A 21918-nucleotide genomic window follows, 5' to 3' on the forward strand; every position below is an offset into this window, starting at 1 on the left:
CTGACAGAAATCTGCAGCTATCCTTTGAAGCACCGCTCCTCTCTTAAACAGCAATAAGGATCATTACTTTGTTATTTACATTATTATGTAAATAACAAAATAACTTAAAGCAAAAATTGGGAAACGTGAAGTCCGAAGTCTTTATATTAAGGCCATCAGTCAAACATACTGTTGCTCTGGGTCTAAACAGAGCGCGCTGTGTGTGACGTCTTCTTTTGCACATGCGGGCGCTTTGAGTGTTCACACTAGAGCGCGTTTGCTGTCGCATTTTATTTGTAGTGTGAACAAGCAGACAAAAACATCGGATTTGATCAAAAACTCGGAATTAAGCATCAAGACCTGCAGAGTGAACGTAGCCTTAGACTGAAGGACTAGTAAATCCGGTACTGACTAGTAACAACAGCGACGATCACTCAGCCTGTCATGCACATCCCTGGTAACGGTGCTGTTCATGGCAAGTTCAAGAAGGTTGGGTGGAGCAGGAAAAAACATTTACCTGCTTACTGCCCAACCTGCAGGTTTTGCAATCACAGAGAGCACGTTTTTTTAATTCCAAATACTTGCTGGTTCATGGCTCACACACTTCATACATTTTATATGTGAAACTAGAAATTTGTACACAGGAGGAGGAAGGAACACTAGATCTCTGAATTTAGCACATTTATGCAAAATAGTAGATGAAAGAAAACAGCAGCACTGTAAACATGCAGTGTTAGTGCACCTGCAAACAAAGCTGTCCCTCACAGTGCCGGTGTAGTGTGCCTACCTTCATGCGTGGCCTCAGACAGTGGGTGTGGTGTCCTCTGTCACAGCTGTCACATAGCACCATGTTGTCTGCATCTCCTTTGCATCTACAGATGCGACAGCGGGCGTTGAGAATGGAGCGAGACCACAGGATACTTCGCTCCAGACTGGACAGGTGAACAAACACCTGAAAACAAACCACCACATAAACTTGTTAAGACGTTAATTCAACCATAAACATCAGGACGGCGCAGAAATCACCACAACATAAACCTGAATACATTCCTAAAACTATATATTGGCTAAAATCTCTGAAGTTTTTATCTTCAAAAAAGGTTTGTGGAAAAAAGACAAAACTAAAACACCGAGGTGGCTAAAAAGCTCCAAGTTTCTCAAAATTTCATTTCTCAGTCAAAAATACAAACACACAAGAAGAAAAAAGAAAAAACAAAGAGTAGGACAAGAAAAGAACTTGCATGAGCTCAGGGGGGCGCTAGTGAGCCGTGGGATAGCTCATCAGAATTACTTAAAAAATAAATCTTTGAATACGCTCAAACATGCAAATTTATAACCTGCTAATCAATGTGGATAGATTTTTTGAGAGTTTTTCAACAGTTGTGAAGCCTAAACCTAAGAGGAATGATGCGAGCGATGTAGGCCTGGAAGCCTCTTCGGACTCACCCAGTGCCCTCACCCAGTGCCCTCACCACTGCATTTGCAAAGTGCAGATGGATACTAGGTGTTATGCAATATGAAGAAACGCTTTACCGATCCTAAAGAGGCCCTCGACTACACAGTCGAGGCCCCCCCCCAATTAATATTAAAATCTGTAACATAATGTATTGTTTGGAGTTTAGTCTGTTACTGTTGCTATTTTTACCATTTCTTCTTGGAGCAACTGTAACTCTCATAACTTCCTTAGAGATTAATAAAGTTTTCTGACTCTGATAGTTTCAGGATGAGCTGCCATTATCCAATCACACATCTGCTTACCTGCATCTTTTGCTCGTTTCTCCTCCTCTTCTTTTCTCTTTTTTCTAACCTGAGCACCTGATGGCTTTGAACTTTTCTTGTCCATCTTACATTGGTTTTAATTTTGCACTCCAGTATGAACACAAATCCCTCAACCCAAGGATCACCACAACTTAACCTAACAGACCTTAGTTCACAGATTCTCTTTGTCTAAGGCGCATTTCTGGGATTTCACACAACCCAGGATTCAAATCATGAATACATAATGGGCTTGGATTTACAACATTATAAATGAAATGTGCTCTATTTGGAAGCAGCTGGCCCCTCCCCTTTCGACGGCTTGTGTGAGACTTTAAATCATCAAACTGTAAATTTTAAATTGTTATTGATCCCTTTACTCCTGGTCCTAAACTGTATATTTATTTTCTTACTCTTCTTATATATATTGTTTGTTTACTTGCACTGCTGTAACTGCAGCCTCGTCGTCTCGTCTCTCTACATACTGGACTGTCTGTAGCGGAGATGACAATAAAGTTTACTTTGACTTCAGCAGCGAGCAGGTGCACCGAGGGCTCTCGCGCTCACTTTTCGTGTACAGAATTTTGAAAAAACATCGGTGCAAATTATAAAGTTAGGTTATAAAGTCTGTATCATGATGTCTGGTGTTTTCGTGTTTGTTGTTTTGTTTTTATTTTGCGAGTTGGTTATTAGATGCTGCTCCAGCCAGAGAATCCCCCGCCGCCCCGCCCTCTCCTCTCTGTGCCGCAAACGGAGGGCGCCCTTACTCCCAGCAAATGGGCGATAGAAAACCGATCGGTGCCTGTGCCATTCCCAGTATGCGCTGGCTGACATCGGGGCAGCAGGAGTACGAGCATTTATTTTTTTTTGCCGATGTCCGTGATGCCGCCCCCCCCCCCCCAACCACGATACCGCCCGTATCTAAAACCGCTACTGGTAACATGTGAGTAACTCATCTTGGCTACAAAACCTCCCATTCGGTACAGCTTATGAGAAGTTCACGTATTTGGGTATTCAGCTTACAAAGTGCTATTCCTCGCTATTAAAATCTAACTTCTCTCCCTTAATATCTGAGCTCCAGTTGAGTATACAGTAAACACGCTCCCTCTATAATGGCATTAAGATGATAATTTTGCCAAAGTAGTTATATTCATTTCAAAATCTCCCGTTATTTCTTGCTAAATCACATTTACAAAATTGAGTTCACTCATCTTTACTTATGTGAAATTCATGGTTTTTAAAATGTTATTTCGCGTTATTTTGTAATTTTTTTATTGTTACCTTGGGTTCACTGGGTCTTTTTCTCTGTGTTATGAACAAATCTTCTTTTTTTTTGGGTACTGGTTTAATTTTGTTGTATTTATCCGCAACACCTTAAAGGCCGGTCCATGAAAATATTGTTGGACATGAACTGGTCCGTGGCGCAAAAAAGGTTGGACAGTCCTGCTCTACATGGTTGTAACTGGAGCAGGAAGCTCGTCAGCCTATGTATGACAGCAATGTGGTGAAACATAGCACCATACGTATTCTTAAGCAGATTAAACTACACTTTAATTTGAAGTCTTTATCCCATCATATCTATTCTACATAACACATTTAGACTTTGGAAACAGGTAGGACAACCACTAATCAACACTGGGAGAGTGTCTTTGCCTCTTTCAAGCTACCAGGGAGAAACTTTTCCAGATACCTGCAGATAAGAGACTCTGTCAGGAAATGCGTACAGGGCTGTGAGAGTCTTAACAATTAATGTCTTGATAAAAGTCTGCAACTTTCACCTCGTAGGAAGAAATTACTTTCTTTGTCTAGCTTCGCTCGGTGTTTCACTATGGGAATCGCCTCGGCATGACCAACTACGGAATCTCCAATGCCACCATGTCTGTCTATGACAGACCTGTCGAGCCGTGCTCAGGGCTCCGCCCCCTCATTCTAACACGGCTGACCAGCTCCTCCTAACTCATTCTCGCTTTCTTCCCGTGACAAACTACTTTTAGCTCCCACAGTGCATCCAGGCTAACTTGATTAGCTGCTTAACAGTTTTCAGGCGTCCCGTGTAGGAGCACGTCGCCGAACGCAGTTTTTCCGGTTCCAGTTTGGATCGTGCTGAGTAAGTCCTTCGAAAGAAGTGTACTTAGAGTTGCACTGTGGAACAGCAATGCGTCAGGCGAGCTGTCCCAGCGGTTCCTGGTTTTAGTTAGCGAGGTAGCCGATGTTGTGTAACTCGGGCTAACGCGTTACGGCGAGCTGTTCGTTCAGTGTCCGGCTAGCATTAACTTGTTAGCAGGCCACGAACCACATTAGCGTCTCACTAGCATTAGCTTGTTAGTCGACCTAGGGTTCGGTTAGCATTAAGTTGCTAATGATATAGAGATTGACAGACCACATGACTTTCGCGCATTGCATGTCGGGAACTCGAGGCAAAAACAATCCAAGTACCGCATCAAATGCTGCACCGCAAAACGTTCATTCTCCGGTTCCAATACCTTGTTGCTTTTTCTTTGCCCCCCAAAAAGGTATGTACAAAGACAGACTTGATGAAAAGTCAAAGAAAAGATACGAGGAAAAAAAATCAAAGGAGTGAAAGGGTTAGACCCTTACGAGCACACAGAGTGGACAAAAGACGTTAGCGTGCTGCCCAACTTTCACCACGCTCATATTTATAATTATATGGTTCTTGGAGTGAGTGCACACACTCATGAAGTTTAGTAACTTCAGGTCACTGCAACAAGCCCAGGTACAGTTTACGGACGGATGGGTGCAGGACCTTGAAATGCACCGTGTAGAACGAAAGACCATCGTACGTATCATAAGTTTACCAGTCTCACAAATCGTCGTCATAAATACACATTCGTTAACCGTTTATTAATAGGACCTTTGAGCTCAACGGTAATTAATTAGTAGTGGAAATAATTTCTGGTTCGTTACAGAAATGTAGCAGTGACGATAATACTGTATGCTGTAATCGTACTGGGCAATTAGTGATACAAAAAACCTGTTTTATCCTGTGAATAAAAGTATGTGTTTTTGTCAGTGTACCATAATAACAGAAGCGAAACGCAATATTGTGTCAGGACAATTCACTATTTATGCACAATAAATAAAGGAGCATAGCACGACCATTTCTGTTCAGCAGACTGACCTTTGTGGAAATGCTTGGAGCAGACTAACCTGTGAGCTGGAGTGTTCTGGGACGTTATATTTGGTCTTTGAATGGCTGCAATCCAGTCGCCTCTTTGTTACTTCGGAAACACGACTCGAACAATTTCTCTTCAACAACGTAATCCGATAAAAACCGATCTCTTTACCCGTCGGCTTCCCGTGGCTGTCATGCGACCGGCTATTGCAGTTAATAATACAACAGCTTCTTGCCATTTTTGTGTTTCTTTTTATTGCTGTGTAACAGATTTCAATTGAAAGCCTGCGTGTGCTAGTACCTCTTGCCACGAGTTCCCAGAATCCTTTGTGGTTTTACCCCTGAATGACGTCACATTTTCAATCTCTATTGGCTAGAGGAGTGCAGCTAACGTGTCATGACGAGCTGACTCTCGCAGCGACTGGCTCGGATTTAACACCCGCTGCTAGTCCTAGCTACTTACGGGCTAACGTGTCGAAACGAGCCTGGTGTAGCCTAGTCTCACCCCTTTCCGCTAACCATGTCTGCGGCTCCTACTCCTGCCAAAAGGTCGGAGCCGAAGGCCAAAGAGGCTGCATCCCGCCCGTGCCCCGTCAATGCCCCCATCTCGGGCAGGGACCCTCATCCAATGTGCATCATCTGTATGGGTGCCAAGCATGCTCAGGCTTCACTGGTGGCCCTCAGGGATGCCCACACTGTGCTTTGATGCCAGAGAAAGTCCTGGAAAGGAGGCTTAGAGTAGCAGTAACGAACAGTCAGGACCCCTGCCTGTTGGCCGCTACTGCTACGAGCAATATCCGTCATCCGCGAGCCTCCACAAGCTGGGCGGACATGATGGAAGAAGAGGACCTGCTCATGCCCCCATCGTTCGAGGACCTCCTCGATCAAAACGTGGGCGAGCCGGGTGGCGAGGACGCGGAGGGCGATGCCGACTCAGACCTCCTCGACCTGGTGGACATGGATGAGGAACAGGAGGATGACTCTACCTTTCCTCCCCAGCAGTCCAGGACACCGAGTGTGGCTGAAGTTGCATCCCCGGTGGACAGCAATTTGTACGAGGTCTGCAAACGGGCCAAGCTAGGCATCCCATGTCCAGCCGCCCAGGATGCCGAAGGGGCAGAACGCGACCTGTATGACAGCAAAAGGCTCCCTCCAGCCTTGCCGCCATCGAAGCAGCTTCTGCCAGCAGTCCCGGCCTGCATGAAAGAAATGAGTCGCTATTGGTCAAGCTCTTTTAAAAGCAAGCTTCTGACCAAGGGCTTCTCTAAGCTTGAGATCCAGGGGATGGGTGAACTGGGGCTGACCGAACCTTCACCCTAACCGCAGGGCAATCTCAGCTTCTTCTAGCATTTCTTTGCCCAACAAGATAGATCGCCTCACGGCATCTATTTATCAAAGGATGTACAAATATGCTGCACAGTCAGTTTGCTCGCTTAATGCAGTCACACTGCCATCAGCATATCAGGCAGAAATTCTGGAAGACATGGGCCGTCAGCTTGACTCGGGTTCCCAGAACCCAGTCCTCTGGGATGAAATCTGCGTGGTTAATGATCTTGCAGTCGCGGGTGAGAGAGCCTTGTGGCTAAATCTGTCAGGCCTAGGTGATGCTCAGAAGGCTGAGGTCATGGATGCAGCCTATGACCCAACTAAGGGTCTCTTTGGCCCAGCCCTGGAGAGAATGAGAGAAACAAGCACCCGCAGAAAGCAGGAGGGAGAAGCATTCAACCTCTGCTTACCCAGAAAACCTAACTCTCAGCCCCAGCAGGTGCCAAGAGCTGGCTTTGCCGCAACAGCAGCAGCTGTGAGAGGGAGACAGAGTGGGGTCAGAATGCAGAGAGGAGCAGGAGACCAGCAGGGTGCCCACCAGGCCAAGGTAGAGAACCAAAGACCTTGGGGCAAGCATTACTTTGCAGCAGCTGCTGCAAAGAACAAGCCGTCACACCCCAGAGAGGGGAAAAAGAAGTGGTCAGCCAAGCACACATGCAGCATTCTGTGTCACCCCTCTCTTATCCCCCAAAGAGAAGGAAGGTGTTAGAAGGGGTAACCAAATCACTCCAAGGTTCAGGGTCTCTGGAAGTTTCCAGTTCACCAGGAGCACCCTCTCAGTCTCCTCCTCCAGTTCAGGGAGGACAGACTTGTGGACAAATGGCGCAGTGTCACCAAGCATTCCTTCTGTGTCACCAAGCACTGCCCAGAGTCACCAGACACTTCACTGTGGTTTGGGGGTAACAAAAGAAATAAAACGTGCATTTCTGCAGCCAGGCAGTTTGCCAAGGGCAGAATGTCCCCCCAGTTTCAAAAATAAAAACACAAGAAAGTCACTGCCATTTGTCTTTGTTCCCAGCGGGGGGAGCTCACGCTCTTCCCGAGGGGGAGACCCCAACTCCTTCCGGGAGACAGGGGTGACGTCACGCTACCGCTTCTTCAGAGGCCCGCTCGCAGCGCGGCCGGAGCGGTGGCGCGCATGCGCAGTTCATCCCTGGGTCTCGTCAACCATTTCCCATGGTTACAGACTACAGTTTGCGGTAAAACCACCGAGATTCGGCGGAGTGTTAGCTTCTGTGGCCAGTCGCGATTCAGCGAATGTGCTGGAGGAGGAAATATCCTCCCTGTTACACAAATAGGCGATCAGTGCGGTACCGAGCGAAGCAGCTCAGCAGGGCTTTTACTCCCGCTATTTCCTCATCCCGAAAAAGGACGGAACGTCGCTCCGTCCTATTCTGGATCTGCGTGTGTTAAACAAGCATTTGAGAAAGTACACGTTCAGAATGCTCACACACAAGACGCTTTGTCGCTCAATTCACACAGGCGATTGGTTTGTTACAATCGACCTATCAGACGCATTTTTTCACATCGCCATTTATCCTCCACACAGGAAATATCTCACGTTCGCTTATCAGAGCGTAGCGTACGAGTTTCAAACTATCCCATTCGGGCTATCCTTAGCCCCAAGGGTGTTCAGCAAATGTGTGGAGGCAGCGCTGCCTCCGTTAAGGAACGGCAGCATCAGAATATTCTTTTACATCGGCGATTATCTAATATGCTCACGATCGCACGAGCAGGCGATAAAAGACTCCGAGGTGGTAGCAAATCACCTACCACCTCGTGTGAATCACAATCAACCTGGAAAAGAGCCACTTGGAACCCGCACAGTTTACAGAGTATCTGGGGCTCAGAATAGACTCCATCTCTTATCGCACTTTCAGAGCGGAGGATCGCATCCTTCACTCACTGTCTTTCCCGTTTTCAGCTGGGGAAAGTCGTGCGGTTCCGACTCTGTCTGCGCCTCCTTGGCCTCATGGCCTCGGTGATATCGGTGGTACATTTGGGGCTGCTTATGATGAGAGACTTTCAGCGGTGGGTCGCTTCTCTGCAGCTGTGCCCTCGCCGACATCTCAGTCGTCGTGTAAAAATAACGCAGCCGTGTATCGCGGCTCTCCGGCCTTGGAGGAGCCCGACAGCTCTCGCTGGTACCTCTCGGGGGAGTATCATCCAGGGTGACGCTGACCACAGAGGCATCCCTGTCAGGCTGGGGTGCGACTATGATGGGCAGAGCAGTGAATGGCGTTTGGTCACAGAGACTCACTCTGAATCACATAAATGTGCTGGAGCTCCGCGCGGTGCTCCTAGCCTTACGGCATTTTCTGCCGTATCTCCGGGGTCAACATGTTTTAGTGAAAACAGACAACTCCACTGTTGTTGCTTATATCAACCGCCAGGGCGGCACCCGTTCCCGGCAGCTACACAGGTTAGCCAGGGAAATAATTGTGTGGAGCAGCACTCGGCTCCTCTCCCTTCGGGCAACTCGCGTGCCAGGAATTCTGAACAGGGGGGCGGACCTCCTGTCCAGAGGAAATCCACTGTTCGGAGAATGGAGGCTTCACCCACAGGTGATGGAGCAGATTTGGCAGAGATACGGCCAGGCTGCCGTAGATCTCTTCGCCTCGTGAGAAAACACACCGTGCCCTCTGTTTTTCTCCCTGTCAGACGCAGATGCGCTGGCCCATTCATGGCCAAAAACTCTGCTGTATGCTTTCCCTCCCCTCAGCCTGATCTCCCCAACACTGATCAGAGTGAGGGATCAGGGGCAGTTTCATAGACCACTAGTCCCTTTATGGGATCCGTCAGTCGTTTTAGACATCCTCAGTGGGGGTTGAAGTTTCTCTCTCTTAAAACCACTCTGCTGTTGGCTCTAACCACAGCCAAGCGAGTTAGTGAATTACAGGCTCTGTCTATTCACCCCTCTTGTCTACAGTTGGCCCCGGGACTCACTAAAGCACACCTGAGGTTCAACCCAGCCTTTGTCCCTAAAGTGTTGGAAACATCATACAGGTGCTCTACAGTAGAGCTCCTAGCTTTTCACCCCCCTCCATTCTCTTCCGAGAGGGAGCAGAGGCTGAACACTTTGTGCCCTGTCCGGGCCTTGGGGACTTATGTTGACAGAACAGCTGGATTCAGGAAGTTGGATCAGCTGTTTGTTTCCTGGGCCTCACCTCACAAGGGCAGGCCCGTATCACGCCAGAGGCTAGCTCATTGGATTGTAGAGGCCATAGCTCTGGCTTATAGCTGTAAGGGCTCGCAGGACCCCCCGGGACTCCAAGCTCACTCCACTAGGGGTGTGGCCACATCCTGGGCTTTGTTCAGAGGTGTATCAGTCCAGGATATTTGTGCGGCAGCAAGCTGGGCTACGCCGCACACGTTTGTCCGGTTTTATCGGCTGGATGTTGCACAGTCATCCCTGGCTCAGGCAGTGCTGGATTCTGGTGCCTCAGGTTCGACCTGAGATCCTTGAGTAGCACTGGAGAGTAGCTTCGGGAGCTGGCGCAATCTGGGAGTGGGCCATGTCTCCCATAGTGAAACACCGAGCGAAGTTAGAAAAAGAACGTTGGGTTACTTAACGTAATCCCTGGTTCTTTGATAACAGAGTGAGGTGTTTCACCAACACTTCCCTCCTTGCTTAGGCACGGAAAGAAATCTGCTTGGAATGAGTTAGGAGGAGCTGGTCGGCCGTGTTAGAATGAGGGGGCGGAGCCCTGAGCACGGCTCGACAGGTGTGGCATTGGAGCTTCCGTAGTTGGTCACGCCAAGGCGATTCCCATAGTGAAACACCTCACTCTGTTATCAAAGAACCAGGGATTACGTTAAGTAACCCAACGTTCTTGCATCTATCAGAGCCTAATGTCAGTGAGCCCTGTGAACTCGTCCTTTAACTAAATGAGAAGAGGGATTAGGTATTACAATCACTGATATTCACTGGGAAAAGGTTTTGGAGAATATCCATAAATGCTCTTATGATGCAAGACAGCGCTTGACTCAATTCAATGCTCTACATCTACACTTTTAAAGAGGAAGGTTAATTTTCTCCTGTGAGAAATGCTCTCCAGCTGAAGAAACCTTTTTGTCCCAAGGGGCAGACATCTTTGATTCAATGTGTCAAATTCTTCCTGAGCTCTGATCCACTGACAACTATTCTGGGCATTTTTAATGATGCTGTGGGGATAGACAGTGCAAAGCCATGTTTTATATCCTACTGTATTATTTTTGCAAAGAAGCTTATTCTCACTCGTTGGAAGGAAAGAGACACAACTCCCTTAAAGCTCTGGCTTATGATGATGTTGCAAATGCATTACATCTGGATTGAACACAACATACTCTTAGTGACAGACTCTCCTCCTTCAGTAGAGTTTGGGTACCCAGCTCTACATTTCTGCAGCTGTAACCAGCAGGTAGTTTTTAGGCTCCTCATTAAGACAGACTAGCTGGACAGCTGGGACTGTGTGTGTGGGAGGCTGTTGTATCACATAGTGTTGCATAAAAAAAACAATTACTGATTCTGTAAATTCCACTCTGTCATACAAACATGTGAACAGCTCAATAAACATATCTGGGGTGGAAGAAGAACTTGCATGACCATAAACAGATTTTCATTAAGATAAAATAAACGCAGTGAACATAACTGAGATGGGATATGTAATAATCTGACCTGAGACAGGCTGGAGCAGGACTGCAGAGATTCCCTCCATCGCTCCAACACCGTTTTACTGACTCTACCACAGTCGCTGCCATCTGACACACAAACACAGACACACACAGGTAAGACCACAGTGATTTTTATTTTTAAAATAGAAACCCGGCTCTACTGAGAAATGTAGAATATCAACCAGATGATAATATTATTAGAAGACAGTCATACCATCACTGGCTTGGTCCTCATCTTTCTTCTTTTTGTTCTTCATCTTATGGTCCTTCTTTGAGTCTTCATCAGCTGCAGATGTGAAAGAGGCAGTTGTTATGCGGTAAACACAAGTGGAAAGGTTTAGTACATTTAAACATGTAGCTCTAATAGTTTTGGTGCCACCAACATTTTGCCCTTTCCTGCTCTTCTGTCAGGCAGTCACCTTCACTCTCACACACCATTTACATGCGATCATGTAAAGAAACTCACCGAGCGGAGCTTTGAGGAAGCGTCTCTCGATGCCTTGCTCAATGTTGGTAAGAGCCTGAGCCAGGATTCGTACAGAGTTGCTGACCACCTGAGGAGTTCCACTGCCGCTGGACCCATACGCTGCAGAGCTGTCAGACTTCACCTCCTGAAGCCTGAAGAATAAGCAGCTGTTTACACCGCACACAGGAACGTTCAGCTTTGAACGCACGAAGACTGAAACCCTGATTTGGACACTGGATCATCATGGCCAAACTACGCACCTGTCTCTGGCTCTCAGGTGGGCAGAGTCCACCTCCATGGCCTCCACTCTTCCGTTCATCCCCGTGTTCTCTCTGCCATCAGAAGCGAGCAGCTCATAATTTCCAGCTTCTAACGCCAAGCGCCATACCTGTCTATCCATCACCTGAACATCAAAAGAGAGATGAGTCAGCTGTGGCTTAGGATACCCATCCTTTACCATCGTCAGCAGGAACTCTCACCTTCAGAGTTCCCAGAGTTCCCTGGTGGATCCGGTCCTCAATATCCAGCAGAAGCTCTCTGAGTCTCACCTCCATCATAGACTCAGCTGCAGCAGTGCATTCTGGGAGTGCCTGGGATGACTCTTGATCCTCTGGGTAAAGAAAAGGTGTGAGTGATTACTACCTGCATCTGAATAATATTTGTAGTCCTAATGTCCACCCATGTATTTAGGCTCAGGCTCTCTTACCTGTGTGCTCGTATTTGTTTCTGTCACAGCTCTTCAGCAGGTGCTGCAGCCTCTGTCTCTCCTGCAGCAGCGCCTCCTTCAGGCTGCTCTCTCGGTGACCTCGAGGATTCAGAGCCTCGATTAGATGATCAACCTCCTCCAGTGAACTGTAGAAGGACCACTGGTTGGACTGGTTGATTGGTGGGCTGCAGATGTGGAGCGGGGCGGGATTTGAGGCGGCACTTTTTAGTCACGTCACCATCAGAAAGCTGTGTTATGTGTGTAAAACTAACTGGTTCACTCCCAGTATAAAATGTTACCTACCCTGTACTAGCTGCTTTATCCTTGGCCATTTCCTCTCCTTTCTCCACCTTGGTGGTGCTTGTGTCCTGGTCAGGTTTTGGGCTAGGCTGCAGCATGTCCTCGGTCAGGCCGAAGTGGTCTGCCTCCACAAAAAGGGCGGAGGCTGAAGGGAACAGCCAGTATCGGCGATACAGACGATCTCTACCCAAAGGCAACAGGCAGGTGCAGGCTGCAGCTTTCTGGATGCGTTCCTGCAGCTCTCTGACCTGCAGTGACGACAGAGCTGGATCAAACTGAATTCTTCTGCTTTTTAGGCTTTTGTCATTCTCACTAAGAAAGTTGGCTGAAGAAGACGCCACGAAAAACAAAAAGTGCTTTATGAATACAGACATGTTCACACACACACACACACACGCCTCAGTACCATTCAGTATTTATTATTTACTGTTGTGTGGTTGTTGCCATGGTTTCCCTGCTGTGTTGTTTTCTTTCTGCTTGTTGAAGCAGATTTTCAGTCTTTTCCCTCTTCTCCTCTTTCCTGTGCCCCGGTTGTGTTTGTTAAGATAAGATAAGATAACCTTTATTAGTCCCACACGTGGGAAATTTGTTCTGATTGTAATAACTTAAAAAAAAAAAAAAAAAAAAAAAAAAAAAAAAGACTGAATAAACTAAGACAATCAAGTGGAAAGGTAAATCATCCACTTATAATTCTGATTGCTACAGGGGGAAAAAACGCTGGTTTTAAAAGCAGTTTCAAACGCCTGGACTTTGGCAGAAGGCTTTAATTAAAAGCCCGTTCAGATCAGACGACAACAAGAACTAGGATGTTCAAAGAACACTGAAGTGTTGGTGACTGATATAGCTGCTGTATGACGGTGCTGTGCGTACATGCTCTCTCTTTGTATCGATGACAGTGTGAACAGCAGAACTGTTCCCGACTCCCTGACAGAGAGACTAATAACCAGCGTCTGTTTCTGACCTTCTCCTGCTCTCTCTCCAGCTCCTCTGCCGTCAGGCTGGTGGGAGGTTTCAGGTCAGACGCCGTCTGCTGCTGCTGTTCTTTCTGGTTTCCTTTGGCTGGAAGACAGAACAAACACATCTGACTTCAGACATTCACAAACGTTATCGTTCTTCCTGCTTCTTCTTGTTGTCTTTTTCACCTTTCATTATCTTGCTGCTCTGCTCCTCTTCATTTCCAGTGTGATGTTCTGTACACGAGTCACTGCAGAACAAATACAAGAACGTTCTGATATCTGTCAGAGACTCAATGAAAACCAGTAGGAAGGCAAATAAAATCAAAGATTTTATAATATTGACCTAAGTATTGCTAACACGACTGATGGAGTGTCATACACTCGTGGTAAAGATGCCCTTTTACTTGGTTTTTACCAAGACTGTAACCGACATGTGAAAGCCAGCTGTTTATCTTAAGTCTGAACGTTTCAGGCAGAATAAAATGACTTTGCACTTCCCAGTTACTGAAGGAGGCAGTTCACTAAAGTTACGAATGTCTGCAGTTCCCTGCGTACCCATTGGTCTGAAGTCGTCCCTTGAGCTCCTGTTCCTTCATCTTCTCCTCTTTCGCCCTCATCCTCTGCTCCTGCTCTCTCATCTTCTCCTCCTTACGGAGACGAACCCTGGAAGTACACAGCAGGTTAAACCGGTCATGTTCAAGCTTTGACTTTTGTATATACGGTCATGTGTCCCTGCATGTCTGCATTGTGAGCACACTATATAGGAGTACCTTTGTACATCCTTCTCATTACATACGGGTTCTTTTAACTATTGTACATGATGTATAATGTTTTTGAAGGCTCAAAGTGGTTTGTTATTTTTTTGCCACAGTTGACAATGTAACAAATTACATTAACTTATGCACTGCATTGCTTTTAATGTGCTCCCGATCTGCTGATCTCCTTCTTTTTGGCGGCTCCATATTGTGCTTACATCTCTGTGCAAGCTCGTGACGACCCTCCGAATGTGTCTTTTCAACAGCTCGAATCATTTCAGAGAAATGGGACCTCGTTTATCTTTGGTCTCGTGATGTGAACAGCCCTTAACGTGAGCTCTATTTGGACACGCCGCCCTTGCTCAACTCATGGCTTCAGTGTCAGATGTCCTCAATAGGCCACATGAAAGGATGAGGCAAGGTCACATAGTGGTTTGACCCCAAACCTCTAGTGGCCACTCTTTTTTTCACACCTTGGCTCATGTGATGAGGCAGATGATCAATGGGTCAACGACCCTCGAGGGGGTTTTAATGCCTGGGACTCTCCACCGTTTGAGAGAGGTGAAACGTTTTCATGACAGAAAAAACAAAACTACAAAATTTGACAGGGTTTCACAGGCGGGTGGTTATTTGTCCTCATCTGTAGGACAGACTATGAAGGAACTGGGTCCCGTAAACACTGCAGCACAGAAGCCTGAACCAGTCTATTAACCAGTTCTGGTGACTGAACATTGATTTCAATATTGACAAATCTACACTGCCCGATAGATAACCTTCACTCTTCAGCCAAGTTGTGTGTATTTGTTGGTAAACTGTCCCCGCCCGTGTGCATATACCTATGTGCAGCCTCCTCCCTCTCCCTACGGTGCTGCTCAGCTCTAATCTCCCTCAGTTCGTGCCTCGCCGCTCGCTGCTCCTCCACACAGTCTTCAATCAAGTCTCTGCTGGACGCCAATGTCAGCACCTTCCCCACCAAAGCCTGCAGGATCCTCAGCTTTTCCCCTGTAGACAGCAATGCTGACTGATGAAACGTGCACACAGCACTATCACTGTATCATTATCTGATCTGTTACATATTCGCTGACTCTTGAACACAAAGCAGATGGTATCTGACCTGGGGTGAGGTCATACACTGCCGTGGATGACAGCTTCTTCAGCAGCGCTGGATCTGCCAGTCGCAGCTCCACACAAGGGTCGTCCATTACGGTGAACCCGCCTTGCTTCTGGTAGCGGAACTTTGCATTCCCGTGGTTACAGTCAGCACCAGATGCCAAAATGTGCAGGCGCAGGATTTCAGACAGCGTGCAGCTGTCTAGGTCGAGCTGCTTCAGACTGCAGCCCTGATGCAGCTGAGGCCAAGCTGCAGCCAATGAGGCGATAGCACTCAGAGCCGAACACGTGGGGTCAGAATCGTCATCCAGAGCGTCTGTCAGGTCTGAAGGCACATGCATAGTAAGAACAAAAGACACATGACACAGACTGTGCACACATGCATAGAACTGAACAGGACCGCTGAAAAGTCTCACCATTCAAAAACGTGAAGTGTGCATGTTCCTCAAGTGCAAAATTTAATAAAAGGGAGGAAAATTTTAAATTTCCCCTTTTCTGTTTCACATCCTGACTGAATCGACCAATTACAGACAATAAAACTCAACACAGCTTAACAGTTGGGAAGTTTTCGGGGGCTCACATTCTTCCCCTCTTTTAAGTGTGGAGAGAATTTTGCTGTGATGCAAATGTTTACGATACGATCGGCATGTGTAACACATTTTCAAATGTAAAACTATTTCCATACATATGCCCAAACCTGAAGAAATATCGATCATTTACACACATTTAAGTTCAGCTTCATGAATCTGATCATTTTCTCTTTCAAACACCTGTCTGTGTGTACAAGTGTCCACTTTATTTACAGTAAACAAACAAACACAGGTACACAGTGGAAGGCCCGGTGTCCCCATGTTACACTGGGACTTGAACACAGCTCATAGAGAAAATGATCAGATTCAGATACTGGGACAGCTTGTGGGTGTAAGGTTTTTCTTGTGTTTGTCAGTTTCCTGTAGTGTACTGCTAACAAAGACAGCAAGTGTGTCTGACCTTCAACCTGGTCTGCAGCTACCTCTTCCTGCTCCTCATCTAGAGCCTGAAAGATGGCTGTCAGGAAGAAAAACAGCAGCTCACACAGAGGACCCTCAGGATCAGAACCCACCAGAGCCTCCTCCAGAACCTCTGTAAGGAGACAGCAGTCAAACATCGCAGTCAGAAAACTGGAAAACTGAACAATAAAGGTCCTGCATCTCTGTACGTTAGAACTAACTCAGTGTTTCACTTTGATATAGGTATTTGAAATCAAAGTCCCTTCTACCAATGACTGAGTAACAAAACTGTAGAAGTTCTAAATAAGTTAAAGAAAAGAATTTGTCTGTTCTGCAAAAAGTCTGATGGACTTTACATAGAAGAAAAGAAAATGAAAGAAAAGGCAGCAGATTATAAATGGCCTGTATTTGTATAGCACTTTACTAGTCCCTAAGGACCCCAAAGCACTTTACACATCCAGTCATTCACACACTGGTGATGGCAGCTACATTGTAACCACAGCCACCCTGGGGCGCACTGACAGAGGCGAGGCTGCCGGACACTGGCGCCACCGGGCCCTCTGACCACCACCAGTAGGCAACGGGTGAAGCATCTATAATTAGAACCTCCTTTATCTACATATCACTTTAGCCACAAAACAGCCCAGCATCACACGTAACCAGTCTGGGAGCAGAGTACAGACGAGGACACACTGGAAATGTTGTTAAACAGAACAGTAACACAGATTTTAGAAACATTCGTTTTAGTTGGGTTGGTTATTGTACTTTGAACATAGAAACAATAACATTTCACTGAAACTGAAAACTACCAGAATCAAAACGATTAGCCCACTGATGGCGACGAGCATCCTTGTTGCTGGATAACAGATGCAGCATGTTCAGCCCACAGGATTTCAAAGGAGGCATTTCTTTACCAGAAGCGATGTATGTACTGTCACCTCTGAAGACAAAGCAATGACCCAGACCCAGTTTTGCCGCTGACAGCTGAAGGTTTTCTCCTGTCGTCATGATTCCCCCCACCTTGACTAGATGTATATCAATTTCCTGCTTTGTGAGCGACTCTTAAATCCAGCCTGATTAGGATGTTTTTGATATGCTGCTTTCCAAATAACAGGTCAAACCCCTGTCAGAGTTTCTGTACTTTGGGTAAATTGGGGGATAACCCCTAAGTTTAAGCTTTGAGCATTACCAAGTTAAAACCAGTGTTGGTCAAGTTACTTGAAAAAAGTAATCAGTAATTAATTACTGATTACTTCCCCCAAAAAATAATCCCGTTACTTAACTGATTACTCATTTTCAAAAGTAATTAGTTACTTAGTTACTTTTTAAAAACACGATTTACAACCTGAATAGGTGATAAAGTGATAGATCTTTCAGCCCAATTCTACTTTTTCTGCATAATCCATCATACAAAATGTAATCAAATGGAAAAGTCTCTTTTTTTAACTTGTTTTATTAGTTTTAATCTTTTAACTTTATGCATCAAGCAAAGATTTAATTATCTGCAACATTCTCTGACTGGAAGAAATCAGTTTAACATTTAAACCTATTTTCTGCACATTCCAGCACATAAAATAAAATATTTTGTGTGTTTACACTCAGTCTTTCAAATAGATGCAAGTAAAACACAGCAGAAAATAAATAAAGTCAAAGACTCAGCGGTCCTGTTGCTCTATTTTCACCTGTAAAGCAGGAGTGGGGTAGGCGGAGGGTTACCCTGGTGCAGGTGTGCCGCGGTCAGTGGAAGAATCCGTGAGTTTCTCTGTGAGTTTCCCATTACGTCGTAGCTACTCGGTGCTTGTTGGAAGTTTAGGGTTTTTTCGCTGTAAAAAGAAGTTTTCTTCCCACGCACAGCGGACACTAATGTTTTTGTCACTTTTTATGGAATCAAACTCAAAGTAAGGTCAGTACTTCCACGCTTTAAACGCTGCACGCTCATACTCTCTCTGCACTCGATATATGATTCACTGTTGATCTGCACACAGCTGTTGTCACTAACGTCGCACTCGCTTACGTCACTGTCGTGAGACATTCTCGCAAAGAAATCACGGTTTTAGTAACGCAGTAACGCAGCGTTCCTACGGGAAAGTAACTGTAATCTAATTACCGTTTTTGCAATAGTAATCCCTTACTTTACTCGTTACTTGAAAAAGTAATCTGATTACAGTAGCGTTACTGCCCATCTCTGGTTAAAACACAATAAAAAGGACAGTTTTTCAGGAATCTTGTATTTTTAAATGGTGTGCATATAGAAATAATTTATTCTTTATAAAGAAATCTAGCATGTTTAGAAATGCTATGTAGAAAATTCATGGCTCTGCTGAAGCATTTGTGAACCTTTCACTGGAAGAATAATTCTGCCATCAACTGCAAAGAGCATGTAGAAGTATTCTCACCCAGAGAGACCCCATCAGGGAACTCATCCTTCAGGTCAAAGGCCTCACCAAAGGCCTGCAGGAACTCCAGAACCATCAGAGCATCTCCAAAGAGCTCTGCTGGAAGCCGGGTTTTCACTGGAATTGGCCTTGGCAGCTCCTGGTGGGAGAAGCAAAAGAGGAACACATTCAGTAAAATTATAAATCACGTCAGCAGTAATGACACCCGTGACACGGCTATGTCAATCAGAGGTCATTAAAATCAATCAGTGTGTAACTTTGCCAAAACAATGTGGGACTCTGGTCTTCTCTGGTCCCCTCCCCAATTAGACCAGGAGTCACATGTTTAGTCACATGTTCTCCTTAAATTGCTGTCTGTCTAGGTGGTGTCCAAAAAACCATGTGGGCTTTATAGATAAAGCATTATGGCCCCGCCCCTCAATGAGCCTGGTTCTGGTTTCTTCCTGTTAAAAGGGAGTTTTTCCTTCCCACTGTCACCAGGTGCTTGTTCATAAGGAGTCTTGTGATTGTTGGGTTCTGTATGTATTATTGTAGGGTCTGCCTTACAATATAAAGCACCTTGAGGTGACTGTTGTTATGATTTGGCGCTGCAGAAATAAAACTGAACTGACTCAGTGTTTACAAAATGAAACAACTGAAACTTGATTAATGCTTCTGTAGCAGTGACCTATACTGACTTCAGTGCCACGTCACCACAGACAGGAGGGCACAGACTACAACAGACACCGTCCTCTGATTTACATTAGACCAAGCTCCTTCTAAAAGCTTGTCTCACGGCTCCTCAGACAACAACAGGCACTACTGAGTCACTCTCTCATGTAAAGATGACAGTGCATGGATAAATGCAGGCATATGCCGTCAGTGAGGAACAGTGTAACACAAAACAATGAGGAAGTGAAAGTTTCCTCATCCCGAGTATTCAGACACAGCATTGCATTTGCTAATGTTTCTTCTTTTAAATGTGACAACTGTGTTGTATACTGTGTAAATGACGTCCACTGGCTCGTTCCCCTGGACCAACACTAAAGTTTCAGTCAACACGCTTGTCCAAATGTGCTCATGGCAGAGGCGGTGCATTCACTGACCTTCAGGTCTTCACACTCCATGTCCTCTCTGGGTTTGCTCCAAAGCTTCAGCTGCTCTGCGTATTTCTTCTTCTCCTCCTTTAACTTCTCTCGTTCCTGTGAATCAGAAAACATGTCTCAACATCATTCCTGTAATTTTTTCTGATGTGCAGCTTTAATCATCAGACGTGCAGCTACATCTGATGATTAAAGATACTTACCCGGTCTTTCTCCAGCTTCCTGCGCTCCTTCTCCTCCCTCCTCCTCTGCTTCTCCTCTTCAAACCTGCGTCTCTGTTCCTCCCTTAGCCTTTCCTTGTCCTCCCTCTCCCTCCGCTTGGCTTCTTGCACCTCCTCCTTTTCTTTCTTCAGTCGCGCCTTGTCTTGAGCTGCAGCCACCATCTCCTCCCTCTGCTGTAGCAACTTCAGTTTCTCCTCTGCAGCTTTCAGTAGAGACGAACTCGCCTGAAAACAACGTTTACATGCTTTATTTCTACACAAACGTAACATTTCAGGTTTACCTAATGAGAGTAAACCGCAGACACCACTGACACTCATTCCTGTTATACTACAGTTTGAAGGGTGCACACATGTACTCTTTGTCTAAGGATGACGTTTATGTAACCTGGACCAAATAAACCTGTTCATCTTGTGGATACAGAAACTTTAACACAAACATGGAAGCTAACATGTGTGAGTGGTTTCCTCAAAGATCAGCCTGCAGCAACAATTAATATCAAGACTTTTGAAGAGTTTGCAGTTTTTAATGGAAAACATAACAAGATAGCAGCGTGTCAGGCTAATGTCACCAGCTCACATTTATAAACACAACGTTTAAGTAGAAGTTGTTGTGAAACTGTGACGTTTCAAAGAGAGCATGCAGGGCGTGCCTGTCCGGCTGATTAGACGCTTAAAAACACTGTGGACTAATCTAATCAGATTTCATTGATGTACAGCATCAGTGTGATAATCCACACAGCAGCTACTTCTAATGACTGTCAAAAAGCTGCCACTAGATAGCAGCAGGCCCCTCTGCCTCTCGTTGGTGCGACTAAATGCAGACATCAACCCTCACTCTTCCCAACGCCCTGCAGGAGCAAACTCAACTCTACACCTGGAAGGCTTTTGGCAACCACAAGCCTGGACTCACCCCCGTTTCCTGTTTCTCGTTAACGGCTCCATGTTAAACTGTGCTGGCGTCATCGTCACTGCTGCTGTTGTGATGTCAGCGTTTTGCTTTAACACCCGTGTGGGCCTGATGTTGCCAGACTTTTTATTTACACTTATGGAAACAGGCTCCGTCTTGACAAACTGACCAGATATTTAAAGATTATGTCACTACATTCTCTGCTAAAAAATATTAAAAGTGTATTTGGTGAAGCACAAACAGGCTATTTCAAAACATCAAGTATAGTTTGGGTGACTTTTACACGGCCGGTACAACATCTGCCCCAATTTGTCGATCAATGTCAAACTGTCCCCTCACTGGTCAACAGCACAGAGCTGCTTCATCCTCTGGGGTCGCATCCAAATCACTCGACCAATTTAAGATGATATATCACTGAGGAGCAGTCACACCAAGTCTCCATTTCGACTTGTATATAGTTTGAAGTCCGCACCTTCAACACAAGTTTTTAAAATTGTGTTAATGGGCCAGTCAAACCAGAGTTATACGTGGAATATATGCGAAGCTTTTTCCTGAATACTATCATCATGTTTAGAGCAGGAAGGACAGGCTCACAGGCGCACTCTGCTCGCACTGAACCCGTTTACTATTGGTGGGAAAATGCACCACGTCAAACACAAGAACAATGACATCACCACGTCATATTTGGTTGTTTAGGAAGAGGAGAAAGTTTCAGGAGCGAGTGAGTTTTAGCGGGATTTGAGACGAGAGATTGGTGCCACACAGTGTGTTTGGAGTGTAGTCGTTTGTTTTGTGTCAGAACAATGAAGACAAACCAAATGTCACAGTCGCTGCCAAAAAGCCACCAGAGGCCGTTTGCAGTGTAAACGCAGGGGAGTGATACACCTGCTGGCAGGCCTGTGATTGGCTCCTCTGTCTTGTGTTGGACAGAAACTATTTTGTGGAGTGGCACAAATAAATTCTGTGGCAGCGAACTGTTCTGTCATTTTATTTTTAGTAGTTTGAAATTGTTGTACAAAAAAAGACACTGGCTGCATTTTTAGGTAAATGGTTGCATATAACTTTGCTGTTTTTAAAATCTGCGGATATGTTTTTAAAACTGAGACTTTCTCGTAGCATTTCATGATGATTTTCGCATTTTCTTGTGATTTAAGATCAACTGTATTAATGTCAGAATGAAAAAA

The 21918-nt window shown here is 45.7% G+C and overlaps 1 protein-coding gene across 3 annotated transcripts in view; it reads right to left on the bottom strand.

Annotated features, from left to right (window-relative positions):
- The window catches only part of baz1a (bromodomain adjacent to zinc finger domain, 1A), a 36748-nt gene that overhangs the window by 4999 nt on the left and 9831 nt on the right, over positions 1-21918 (bottom strand). For all 3 annotated transcript variants that reach the window (XM_080870810.1, XM_080870809.1, XM_080870811.1), the window contains 17 exons: positions 19810-20052; positions 19610-19705; positions 18525-18663; positions 16130-16261; positions 15144-15464; positions 14866-15031; positions 13830-13937; positions 13461-13522; positions 13280-13377; positions 12322-12566; positions 12019-12203; positions 11792-11922; positions 11573-11715; positions 11313-11464; positions 11061-11132; positions 10851-10933; positions 767-931 (listed from right to left, as the gene is read on the bottom strand). In XM_080870810.1, the coding sequence (XP_080726936.1) occupies positions 767-931; positions 10851-10933; positions 11061-11132; positions 11313-11464; positions 11573-11715; positions 11792-11922; positions 12019-12203; positions 12322-12566; positions 13280-13377; positions 13461-13522; positions 13830-13937; positions 14866-15031; positions 15144-15464; positions 16130-16261; positions 18525-18663; positions 19610-19705; positions 19810-20052 (2541 nt within the window). The remainder of the gene's footprint in view (positions 1-766; positions 932-10850; positions 10934-11060; positions 11133-11312; positions 11465-11572; positions 11716-11791; positions 11923-12018; positions 12204-12321; positions 12567-13279; positions 13378-13460; positions 13523-13829; positions 13938-14865; positions 15032-15143; positions 15465-16129; positions 16262-18524; positions 18664-19609; positions 19706-19809; positions 20053-21918) is intronic.

The sequence above is a fragment of the Rhamphochromis sp. 'chilingali' genome (assembly GCF_963969265.1).
Source record: "Rhamphochromis sp. 'chilingali' genome assembly, chromosome: 21".
Classification (NCBI taxonomy): Eukaryota; Metazoa; Chordata; class Actinopteri; order Cichliformes; family Cichlidae; genus Rhamphochromis; species Rhamphochromis sp. 'chilingali'.